This window comes from Helicoverpa armigera, chromosome 8, assembly GCF_030705265.1.
Source record: "Helicoverpa armigera isolate CAAS_96S chromosome 8, ASM3070526v1, whole genome shotgun sequence".
Classification (NCBI taxonomy): Eukaryota; Metazoa; Arthropoda; class Insecta; order Lepidoptera; family Noctuidae; genus Helicoverpa; species Helicoverpa armigera.
Window position 1 is genome coordinate 11,294,026 of NC_087127.1, and position 13,163 is coordinate 11,307,188.

At 36.2% G+C, this 13,163-nt stretch overlaps 1 protein-coding gene across 1 annotated transcript in view; it reads right to left on the bottom strand.

Moving 5' to 3' along the window:
• The window catches only part of LOC110374913 (5-hydroxytryptamine receptor), a 104,383-nt gene that overhangs the window by 10,337 nt on the left and 80,883 nt on the right, over window positions 1–13,163 (bottom strand). The window contains exon 3 of the mRNA XM_064035733.1: window positions 1,860–2,054. Within this exon, the coding sequence (XP_063891803.1) occupies window positions 1,860–2,054 (195 nt within the window). The remainder of the gene's footprint in view (window positions 1–1,859; window positions 2,055–13,163) is intronic.

Genomic DNA, 13,163 nt, shown 5'->3' on the forward strand with positions numbered 1-13,163 from the left:
GAGCGCAGTTGCAGTCGCTAGCTTTCAAACGACACCTTAATTTTTAAGAATGATAGCCTACTGTTGAGTTAAAAAGCAAATGAAAATAAAAACAATCGTAGCAATAAGCCTAATATGCAAATAAGTCCGATTTTGTAGCTTTTTCAAGTACAATAATACTTATTCTTTACGGCTCTTTAAATAGGATTAGTAATGGAAAAATAAATAAGGTTTCGTATTAAAACATTTCTAGAGTAAGTTAAATAATGAAAAGATATACATAAAGTAAGTCCCTTCAAATATTTTCAGACCTGAATTTAGCAACTTTTTTTAAAAACTTTCTTATGTTAAATTAAAAATTTTAGTGCCGCATATCGGTAGAATGTCACCTCAGAGTTTTTCTATCCAAAAATTATACATTTTCTTCGATACTGAATATACCATATTTTCCTTCGATATAACAAGTTCCTTTTTATATAATATCTATATAAAAGGGTGAAGTTTGTTCAGCGAGGCTTATAATGATCGGACCTTCAAAGCGAAACTTTTTTAGATGAAACGGCTATCTGATGTCCACTTGACCATCCTGTGACAACAGGCTTCAGGAAAATGGGACTTTTATAACAAAAAATATTACATGATAAAGTTAGAGGTATATTCTTTGGTCATTTAGGTAAGCTAGTATTAAAATAATTGTTGTAGATGTTTTATTTCAGCATGAAATAAAGATTTAATTTAAGAGAAATATACAAAACAATCTACTTGGGCCAGTCAGTCTCTTTCGATACATATGGGAGTATACAAGGGTAGTACATAAGGGAGTATACAGGGTAGTACATAAGGGAGTATACAAGGGTAGTACATAAGGGAATATACAAGAGTAGTACATAAGGATGTATACATGGGTAGTACATAAGGGAGTATACATGTGTAGTACATAAGGAAGTATACAAGGCACTTATTAAATAGTAGGTATGCTAAAAACTTAGACTCAAGAATTAGGCAGGTAAATTCCATGACTATAGTTTCTACATAGCATAGCTTAGTACCCTGTAATGTTACAAAATCTTAGCACAACACCCATACATTGTCAGTACCTCCAATTTGGCTGTCAGCCAGTACACACAACCAAACCGGCTTTCATATCATTTTGATTAGAAAAAAACCGTGTACAAAAGACTTTATTACAATAGAAATTTACACGTTTTTTCTTCCCTTTGTGCTCGAAAATAGACTGTATTTTCATAGTCATAAGGTTGGTTATTGAGTGATTGTAGTGGATGTGCCAAAAGATTCGATCTTTTATGGTTGAGAGGTGTTAAATACGAAAATTTGTGAATATAAAAGGTATTTATTTTGTATTTTCTGTTCTGTATGAGTTTTTATATGTATTTGTGAATGTGTGTTGATGAAAGTAAAATTGCGGACATTTATGTATATGAAACATCACAAGCATTATAGCCGAAGCCCTTAAGGTTATTAATTTCGTAAAGTTTCATCCTAGCTTTTGCTTGTAGGTATATCTGCGTTGAGTTGGATTCTGCAAATGCTTGATAAGAATGTGTACTTGTTCATCCAAGTTATGAACTTTGGCAAAATTCGTATTAGATAAACGACTGCAACTGAAATCGAAGTTCGTCTTAGTTTTTTAAAGCCAGCAAGAATAACAAACATCCATTCATTCACATCAGATACCTAATTTTTCCCATTCATAACTAAATAATTCAATAAAACACACAATCCAACTATTTATTTGTATCCAACCATCAATTGCTCAATCCATCCAACATTTTTTGAACAACAACTTTCGAAGATTATTTACACGTAGTACCATCTTTTGACTTAACGAAGGTTATTTAGTATAATCTATTGTGACTCACCTACAATAGTAGCAAGAATGATAAGAGCTAGCACCACGGAGGTCACAGCCATGAGGACGAACGACGTGACGTCAGTGCTGGTGGCATTGCTGCTGGTGCCGTTGAGGGTCACGTTGCAGCCCCACGACACCGCGTCCACCCACGAACAGTTGCTGCCGTCGAACCATTCCGAGGATGTTGGGTATGGTTGGTCTTCTGCAAAGAGGAATAAAAGTTTAGTATAATCAACACCCCACCACCCACCGGATTAGTAAGCTGCAGTTGCAATGGGCAGGTCACATTGCTCGCAGAGTACATCGCCGATGGGGTCGAAAAGTGCTGGAGTGGAGACCACGGACTAGCAAGCGCAGTGTAGGACGTCCACCAACGAGGTGGACCGACGAGCTTGTAAAGGTCGCCGGAAGACGCTGGTTGCAGGTCGCCTCCAATAGGTATCTTTGGAGATCTAAGGGGGAGGCCTATGTTCAGCAGTGGACGTCCTATGGCTGAGATGATGATGATGATGATAATCAACAAAGAATTTTGAAGATATTCTCTAAAAGTGCCCCGTTTGTGTAACTAGCGGCTTACGCTGACTCGCTATATCTTGTTAAAATGACGTTCCGACAATTACTATGATTTTGTGGAGAAGACGAAATGGAGGAAAAAATGTTGCCAGCAACACAATTCTGTGTATATGGTGTTACCCGATATTTATTTCGACACGTTAATTCGTAAAATTCTATGATATTCTCTAAGTTCTCATGTGCCTCATATGATGTTTGTTTTGGCAGACTTTCATATGAAAACACATGGACATAGAAACATAACATTGAATACAAGACAAATAAAACTCAACAGTCAGATGTATAATACTTAGCTCTTTCCTTTTCAAATCAGCTACACAAATCATAAGTATCAGAAACTTGAATTACTTCGAAAGATATTTACCCAACCGATCGGCTTCGAGGAAACGGTGGCACTTGAGCAAAGTTTCCAAAATCCAATAAGCATTATGAAAATATCTCGAAATATTCCGATAATACTGCTAAAGAAAATAGTAGTTTCGGCAACTTTGTGTTCGGGCTCACCGGTGAAATTTTAAATTGGCCGGACTATGAAGTTAGGCAGCTTACAGAGGAGAAAGTTTTGCCAGATTTTACATGGATTTTGTTACGATACGAGATTATTAGTTTGTTTTTCTGTTTAATCTCGTTTGGATGGCCTTTGAAAAATTTCGGCTTTGGATAGGGGTAAATTTAATTGTGGTACTTACTTGTCAGTTTTTACATCAGGTTTTTGTGGGAGCGTGGGTTTTATTCCAGTTTTCATAATTTTTATAAGCCTTTCTGCATTTAAGTTACGTAAGTCTAAAAGTAGTATTTTTTTCAGTGTATTTTTTCAAGATCACGTCTATATGGCCATAGTCAACATTGAATCATACCCAATCATGTTTTTGTTAATAATTTGTTTTGTTATATTTATAACTAGCTTCTGCCCGCGACTTCGTACGCGGATCCTGTCCCTTATGCCAGCGACTACGGGGTCAGCAAAATCAAAGATCTGAATCGTCTGATATTGAATTCGGAGCGACTGCTCCTTGTAAAACACTGGTACTCAGTTGCATCGTGACTGGAAGTCAACCCTAAAATAATTGGGACAAAGGCTCTTGAGATAATAACAACAATAATAATGAGATATAAGCACCGCAGGACATCTCAGGCTGATGACGGGGAGTAGCGACCCCGCGGGGCTATATGTATATACTGAGTTCTCCAGGGAGAGTATACCTACTGTCCCCAATCTCCGGCCGGTCGGAGTGAACCATGACGGGGGTAGGTCTCACGCCTCTGGCTTGGCTTGGCCGTCCAAAGTGTAGTCGCTACAGCAGGGTTAGTAGCCCTGCTCGGAGGATAGGTGCCTCGTGGTAAGTGACCCACAGGGAGCGCGTAATCTGCGTTTAAAATCCGCCTAGGTATCCTCACACTTCAGCCGCTCATGTCCCTGTTGCTCTCTTGTTGCTATTCAGTGACTGATTCCCGGGGGTCCAGTAAATGAGCTGGCGAGTCTCCACCTGCCATTTTTACATGTATCTTATACATTGTCATCGGCAGGTGCCATAATTTGCGTAGTTTCCCCATTCCTAGTCCATTAGCATCCCATCACAATAGCCCAAGTAGTTTTCATCCATAGTTAGTAAAAGTTCCTATAGTGTATAAAAGTCTGGAAAGGTCTGGAAGAGACATACAAAATAATAATGAGATATAACGCAACAAATTCGGAGAGTGGGGGCTCGTGACGCAACGTCTAGGTATGTAAAATTTGTACTAAGCAGTGACTTAACACAAAATTCAAGCGTGTTAATCTTCGTTATTATTTGTTTGTGAGAAGGAGAAAAGAAAAAATACGTGTCCATTATTTTAGGGTTATCTAAAAGAAGGACTAATTACTTTTTTGATTCACCATAGGTACCTATTTCATTTCTATACATTTCAAGACAGTGTAGTATTGCTCTTGAAGTTCCACATCAGGTGTTCCAGATCTTCGATGTTTTTTCGTCAATAGAGAGTGCTTATCAGGTTGAACCACTTTTGCTAAAACGTCATATCTTTATATGCTATAGTCTAGCTGGGCTCCTAGGGTTCCACATCAGGTGTTTTACATCTTCAATTTTTATAAGTCAACAGAGAGTGCTTATCAGATTGAACAACTTTTGCTAAAACGTCATACCTCTATATGCTATAGTCTAGCTGGGCCCCTGGAGTTCCACATCAGGTGTTTTAGATCTTCAATTTGTATAAGTCAATAGAAAGTGCTTATCAAATTGAACAACTTTTGCTAAAACGTCACACCTGTATATGGTACAGAGAAGCTGGGCTCTTGGGGTTCCTCATCAGGTGTTCCAGACCTTAAAATTTATTATCTCAGCTGAAAATGCTCATCATATGAAACAATTTTTTCCATGGCACCATTTTTGCATCTCTTATAGTTTTGTTGGTCTGTTCGTGTTCCGCATCAGGTCTTCAAGTTTTGAAGATAAATTATAGCCTATATGTTGACCAGGCTTAATACAAATACAACAAAGAAAAAATCATTGAAATCCGTTCAGTAGTTCGGAAGATTAGCGTGTACAAACAAACAGACATACAGACATACAGACATACAGACATGCAGACATACAGACAAACAGACAGAATTTTTTTTTTGGATTTGGGTTCCATTAGTGTTTCTAAACCCCACCCAATTTTTATTTTTTTAATTTATTCAATGTACAGACACACTTTTTTTACAGATTTATTATATGTAATAGAAGATATAGATATAGATGGATCAATGTCACAAAAATATTTCTTTCATTATTAATTTTTCATTGATAAGGCTACAATATGAGGATATTCGTTATTAAGCTATGTAGTTTTTAACCGAGTTCGAAATGTACTTAGTTCTCTCTGAATGCAGACGAAGTCACGTGCAAAATCCAGTTATTTAAGTAATTGCATAAACAGTGAAAGATTAAAGTGACACTATTGACAAAAACCAGTGACAGATAAGACACCAACAGTTAATTAATTAAAATACAATGAAAAAAGTAATTAATCTTCAAAAGATAAATTCCTTCAAATGAAAAGCCGAGATTTAAGATACTATAATTAAATGAAAAAAAAAACATAGACTAGATCTCCCGTCAAAAGAGTTCATTTATTATTCTTTTTAATTCATTTTGTTACTGCATAGAGGATTATTAGATTAATGAACGAATAGAATAAAATATGGCCGCCAAAAGTTAAATGTATTGGAGTTAGATTTATTGTTTGAATAACCACTCATGCAGTAGGAGGGTTTGTTATTTGTTTTTTGCTTTCATGTGACTTTTTCAGCCTTTGAAAAATACCAAAATATAGATCGTTAGTTAGTTGACCTAGAAAATATATAGCGAAAATTAAAATGCACTCTAAAGTTACGTGAAAACACTACTAAAAGGCTATTAAAAGGCTGAAATTGATTTAGAAAAAGAAGTATTAAATATTTCAAACAAACATGCATATAAGTGTGAAGTCGATAAAAACGCATTCCAGAACCTACGAAAGTATGTCTGGGTCAAGTTTTTAAGTTCTGGTTATCATTCTAAAATAGATAAAACCGAACGTTTGACTACTCGACCCAAAATGACCGACAACATACAACTTAATTATGATTTTTTACGTTCAATTTTCAAACCCAACAGTTGTTTAAGAAACCTTACGTTAACTGAAAAAAATCCTCAAAATTAAAACTAAAAACCCTATCATTACTAGAACTCAATTATCTCACTGCCAATATTTAATTAGGAAACTTCTGGCAAGTATGCGCGGCTAGCATCCCTGCATACTGATGCGGTGCATTTAGATGCAAGATGCGTCATCTTCACTAGAAGTGAATAATACAGGCTGGGTAGAAGAATACTAAATAGTTGCGGGATTTTTTTTTCTGTTGTTGTACTAGATTGTTAGGGGTTGTGATTTTGTAGGGTATTTGAGTTGGTAGGGTAGAAAGAAGAAAGAAAGAAAAAAATAATTATTGACACAACACAAGACATACATATAATAATAAAAAGTACAAAAAAAAACACATGGTATGCATGTTTGTTTATAGTTTAGACGGTAAATATGGGTTTGTTTAATTGTTTTGTTTGCAGAAATATTGTTTGATGTGTTCTCCTATTAATGTTATAAATACAAGAGTATATAATGTCTGTCTGTATTCTGTGTGTCCGCCTATCTGTGTAGCTTTTACTTCGAAACCGCTGAACTGATTGTAAATGTCTGATGTCTAGACCCTGAGAAAGGAGATATAGAATAAGGAGGAGGTCTGTTTTTATCCGTGTACATGAAATAGTTCCCTAGGAAAGCATGATCAACTGCAACTAATATAACGATAATCGAAACAGGTCAGCATCTACATGCGTTGAAAATTATTTCTGTCCCTTCATTCTGCAGCCAACCCATTTTTGTAATTTGTAGAAATTGTATAAAGCTGAGCTTATTACTGCAAGCCACTCAAGAAATCGTAAAGAGAAAGTAATTTGAGTTAATGTATTACTCGGAACAATTTACTGTAATAATTGTTAATGCAGGTAGAACTTAACGTTGTCATGACATAAGTACATAATGTTTTTTTTTCTGTTTTATCAATAGACAAGCAACTATTCTCTTCGTTTCTAATTAGATATGAATCTATGATAAAGCTTTAACATTTTTATGCTGAAATCACACTTTGACACTGATTCCATTACAATAATCCTAGCACATAAATCTTTTTAAAAAAATCACACACGTACAAAAGAAAAAAAACCATTTAACGTCACAGCTCTATTCAGAACAAAAATCCGCTCAACTTTTAATAAGGTCACAGCTCTAATCTGCTTGCATTAAAAAAAGTAGGGGTGTCTCACTATAAGAGTACACAGCACACTGCAAACTTTTAGTCAGCCGATAGTATGTTTGGGCTCATAGATCAGTATGAAGGAATGGTAGCACGCATATCACAAAGATCAAGTATTTAGCCGGTATAATTTTTAACATCATCTCCCAAACGTTTTCCCTTCTACGTATGTTGGAGTCGGCTTTCAGTCCAACTAGATGCAGTTAAATACCAGTGTTTGACTTTCTCAACCCAGTTACCCGGGTGACCCAGTACCCCTAGGTTAGACTGGTTGTCAGACATACTGGCGTCTTACTACCCGTAACGACTGCTAAAGATGTTCAATGACAATATGGTATTTGGCCGGTATCAGACCGACTAAAACCTTTCAATGAATAAAAGATTTTCTTCAAAGAAAAGATGGCAACCATCGTGTCAACTGTTGGCCGACTGTTTAGTCTTCAGTGTGCTTGGGTAAAACGCAGCACCGGCGCGCGCATTCCATCCGATTCACTTTTTAATTATATTTTTCCTCATTTAATTAAGCGGCAATTACGCTCCGGAATTCATATAGAAATACTTCAGTAAGTGCGGAATGTTTTAAGGTGTGGTGAGAGAATTTGAATGGTGTCGTGGTGGCCTAGTGGGTAAAGAACCAACCTCTAAGGTATGAGTGTGGGTAAGATTTCAGGTCAGGCAAGTATTAATGCAACTTTTGTGAGTTTGTATGTGTTTGGTATTTCTTGGACACCAATGACCTTGTTTCTGTAAGCTCTAGGTCCCGGCTATCAAAGCATTCATAATGTAATTAACCTAACTTTCTCTTTTACCAACCGGATAAAAACCGGCTTAACATTTAAATGGGTTGCCCTAATTGCTCAAAGACATACATAGAAATAGACCTACAAAGATATTTTCGCATTTATAAAAATAGTAAGATTTATTCATCTTATCTTTAACACATTTGCCAACATTTTCATACCCACAGATTAACTATCCTTAAATCGATCTGATTTCGCCATAATTGCTCTGCAAACTCCAGTAAGTTATGAGAGCTAATAAAACGGAGCTCAAATAAGATATTTTGAAATATGAGAACCAAACCAAAGCAGATATTGAAGAAAATTGAGCCGCCAGATGGCGCTTGGTAGCAGCAGGAATTAACGACTTAAAGTGAAAACGAACAAGTAAAACTCTTCCTGCAACGAAGCCATTAAACACCATAATAGGTAACATAAAGATAAGAAACTCATTTCACATTATCTATGGTTTTTCCCGCTCACATTACCATAATAAATCGTAATTAATTCGAAAAAAGAAACAACAAGCAATAAATTCAAGGAGTTCCTTTTCTAAAAGTTCGTTCCAAAGAGGTTTGAAATATTTTTTGGAGAAAGAATTCCTTTTTCTTTTTTTGAAAATAGAACATAAAAGAATTTTCGCGGTTGAAAGACTGACCCCAATATGGCGTTATCGAAGCGCTTTTTAGTGCTTGATATAGGATGCCCATAATTCACGATTACCGTGCAAAAAGTATCATGGAGTCGCGATTAAGGTTCATGGGAAAGTATTTTATATAGATTAGGATATTTTGAGAGCTGTTAAAAAAAAACTTAACTTTTATGTAAGTACACCATATTTTACAGATTAGAGATAATGGGTACGAGTAAAGTCACCTTTTCTGGTAAGAATTTGAAAATCTTTCTTTGAAAGCCTTTACGATTGGTTGCCGTAGGTAAAACTCGCGATTTCTGGAGGGAGGCAAAAAAAAGTGTCCCTTGGTTTTTAAGCCGGTCATATTGAGTTAAATAGGAGGTTTTTGTCAGGAGAAAATCAGTTCCACGAGGAGCAAAGTTTGATTAAAACCAGGGACTTGACTAGACAATCACAATAAAAAAATTACAATAAGTTTCGAAGAACGACAAAACTCCTAATTCTTTCGCGAATTTGCGAAACTTACACAAAGGCCACGGAGTTACTTACACCTTTCTAAAAAACAAAGAAGTTTTCCTTTCGGATCCGGATCACGGACTTCCCAAAGGAATGCCGAAATCCGAAAATTCCGTTAGGAAATGTAAAAATTAAAAGTTGCGCCCCCAAGACCGACTGTTGTAAATGATTCATAAAAGAATTTGTTGAATTAAAAACTTGTGGAAGTTCGCTATCTTGTTCAATTGTTATAATGTTACAGGCAGGTCAAGGATTTTTGCGGGAGAAAACAGAAATTTATTTTTTCGACGAAAATTCTTGAAAGAACCTTTTTTTTTGTTTGCTCAAGATTCGGCAAACTTTTTTGTTGAATGCTGGCTGGTCGCGATAGCAGGTTGAATTTGTGATTTCGTTTTTATTGCTATTAAGAAGAAGGTTGTTTTTTGGGTGTGCTTTTGTTTGAATCATTGGTCTTTATGTTGGCGAGTGGGCGCTGACATGAGGGCAAGGCAAATAACAAGATTGCAGACCGCCTTCTTTTTACGGGGCCGACAGAAATGTGGGGAATGGGAGGAACCTTTTTTAGTGTAAACGGAGCTTATGGCAGCGTATGTTAGATGGAAAAATGCAGCGATGTAAGTACTTTTTTTCCGACAAAAAAACCGACCTCTGTATATTTTATGATTTTGTGGCTATAAGATTGATATACAATCACCAACCGTAAGGTTGTGTCATCATATCTGTCTTTTATTTCTCAGACAGAAATAACCAAACAAAAGCAGACAACTCCAAATTAAAATCCCCCATTCGTCCTTACCGGGCCAATTAAAGTCCGATTTGCGTACCAAAAGGCTTTAAAAAGGACAGGACATAAACGAACTTTATGATATAATCCTCTTCACGTCTCACCCACGGGATGCGGCCGGCTGATTTATTCATACCCAAGACCACAAGACCTATTAATAGCCACACAAGCGTAATTGGGTCTTTAAAACGGTGGAAACTTTTCGAAATATTCAGATTACAGCTTTAAATTCCGAATTGTTATCTTTATTTATGACGTTTTTGGTGTTTCTGGTCGAATATGTTTTTGTGACTTGCAATTAAAGGAATTGTATTCTGGAATTTTATTTGTATTATGATAGTATTTTCAAAAATAGCAAACTTCTCACTATGTAATTCGAAATTATCTATACTTTATAATAATATGAAGCTGAAGAGTTTGTTTGTTTGTTTGCTTGAACGCGATAATCTCAGGAACTACTGGTCCGATTTGAAAAATTCTTTCAGTGTTAGATAGCCCATTTATCGAGGAAGGCTATAGGCTATATATTAGCTTTCGCTGCGTGCGCTGCGTAAACGGTTAGATTTTAAGACCCAGTACTTACTCTCCTATACACATAAACTAAGTCACAAGTCAAAGTCAGCGTTAGCCCAAAGTAACTATTCCACGCGGACGAATTCGCGGGCGGAAGCTAGTGTTACTATAAAACTTAGAGAGTTTCGGAATTTTTACACCCCGTTTTGGTGGATTTTGAGCCATAAAATGACAATTGAATATCAAACAAACAATTGAATTTATCCAACAAAATTACAATGCCCTCGAAAATATTGAGCAAACCACTACAAACCGTTGTAATTACGGTTCAAAAATACACGTTTGTTTCAATAAATATGTTGGGACAGTCCACTTGAACGTGTGGTTACAAACGATGTCCAGGCGTTGTGACTGATAGAGACTTTGTAATAGGTACTGTTTTTTTTTGTTTTTCAAGTTTATTATACTCGAATGGTGCATTTATTTAGAGTACTTCTATATATATTTCTATTGTATTTGGACAGAGTGTGTTCTTTTCTTGAAGGTTGCATTAGTAAGCTATGTTTAAGCTGGTGTTGTGTTAATTGTAAGCTACGAAAGATTTTTAATTAATTAAAATTATGACCAGTATTCGTCAGCGATTTCACCCGCATCTATTAGGAACTATTCCGTGCATCCGGATATAACGTAGCCTATAACCTCCTGTTAAAGTTTCAATTATTACTACTTGTCGGCCTACTGGCCTATTAAACAATTTGAATTTGGAGTAGTTAAAAAGAATAATATAAAAAGTGGTTGTCTGTGTTGTGTCATTGTCATTGTGCTTTCATAAAAAAAATGTTTTTATAATTTTCTCCTAAATACCTAAATAAATATTATTGTGAATTCCATTGTGCGTTATTCTCTGGGGTGGGAAGAAGCTCCCACTAACAGGTTATGGGCCCAGCACGCTTCCACTGCGCTTCCACTGCGTATTATTTCCCTCATTAGCTGGCTCGACCTCTGAATATATATCACCAGGACAACTATCTCCATTGCCGTGACAATCAATCTCAGGGGCACAACGTACAACATCCGTATGAATTCTTTCATTGGATTGATCACCAGCGCCTGTCAATGTCTCATGCGTGGCAGGTAAATAAGTATAGAATTCAGTAGTAACTGGACTTTTCGCATTTGAATGTGTATCTTCAACTTCCAGTTCAACCTTCTGATGAAACTGTTTTGGTTCCTCTTTGGGAACAAATTTAACATCACGAGCTTCAACGACTTTATGTTCACCTGGTATCCAAATTCGGTATCCTTTCGTACATCTCGGATACCCGACAAAAACTCCCTCCTTAGCACGAGCATCGAATTTGTCTTTCGTTGGTGTCTTGTCTAAAATATAGGCTTTTGCTCCAAAACTTCTTATGTTGGATAAGTCGACTTTAGTTCCAGTCCATTTTTCAAATGGAATACCACCATTTAGACTACTCGTTGGACAACGATTGCGTATGTAGCACGCAGTCACAACAGCATCCGCCCAAAATCCTACGGACAAACCAGAGGATAATAACATGCATCTAGCCATTTCAAGTAAAGTTCTGTTCATTCGTTCACTGACTCCGTTCATTTGAGGTGATCGCGAAATACTCAGCCTTCTTTGAATGCCTTCTTGATTTAAAAATTCATCAAATTCACGACTGCAGTATTCACCACCGTTGTCAGATTGAAGGAATTTAATTTTCTTTCCTGTGAGTCTTTCAGCATGACTTTTGTATAGCTTAAATGCGCTAAACACTGCACTTTTCTTTCCGAGTAAATATACTTCACACCAACGGGTACTGTCGTCAATAAAAGTTACAAAATATTTCGCTCCGCCAATTGACTGTGTTTTTAAAGGACCTACTATATCGGAATGAACAATACGTAATAATTCATTACATGGACCACCCGATCTCGAAAAAGGTAACGAACTCATTTTTCCCTTAGCACAAACATCACAATTCGATATTTTACGTAAATCTGCCTCCTTAGTTTCCTTAGTATTATATCCGCAATGGTTCAACAACTTTAAGAGATCTTTACCATTTAAGTGACCTATGCGACTATGCCACTCTACTATGTCGATTGGATCAGCAATAAAATATGCTTGTTCATCCAATCTCTTAAAAACGTAAAGATTTCCTACACGTTCGGCTGTCATTACAGTATTACCGTTTGACGAATTAATACAGGCCCTATCTTTATGAAATTGAACTTCATACCCATTGTCTGCAATCCTCGCTACAGATAATAAATTACTACGAAGATCTGGTACATACAGGGTATTCTTCAAAATAAGCCTCCTGCCTGATGCTGACAACCTTACGTCACCTTTGCCCTTTACATCCGTCGACAGATTTGATGCTAAGTTCAGTTTATCCTGTAAAATACAAAAATTATCTGTAAATTTATATAAATCGTTACATAAATGCGATGTACAGCCACTATCAAGGATCCAGTCATTCTTTTTAATTTGTAAATTATTAGAAAAGTTTGTACAATTTAAAAGAATATCAAAAATACTGTCCTCCTTGTTGTATTCTGTTGCACATCTCGCGTCATCATTCTTTTGATTCATTTTACATTCTGAATATTTATGTCCAACTTCATGACACTTATAACATTTGTACATAAATTTACGCTTTGTATTT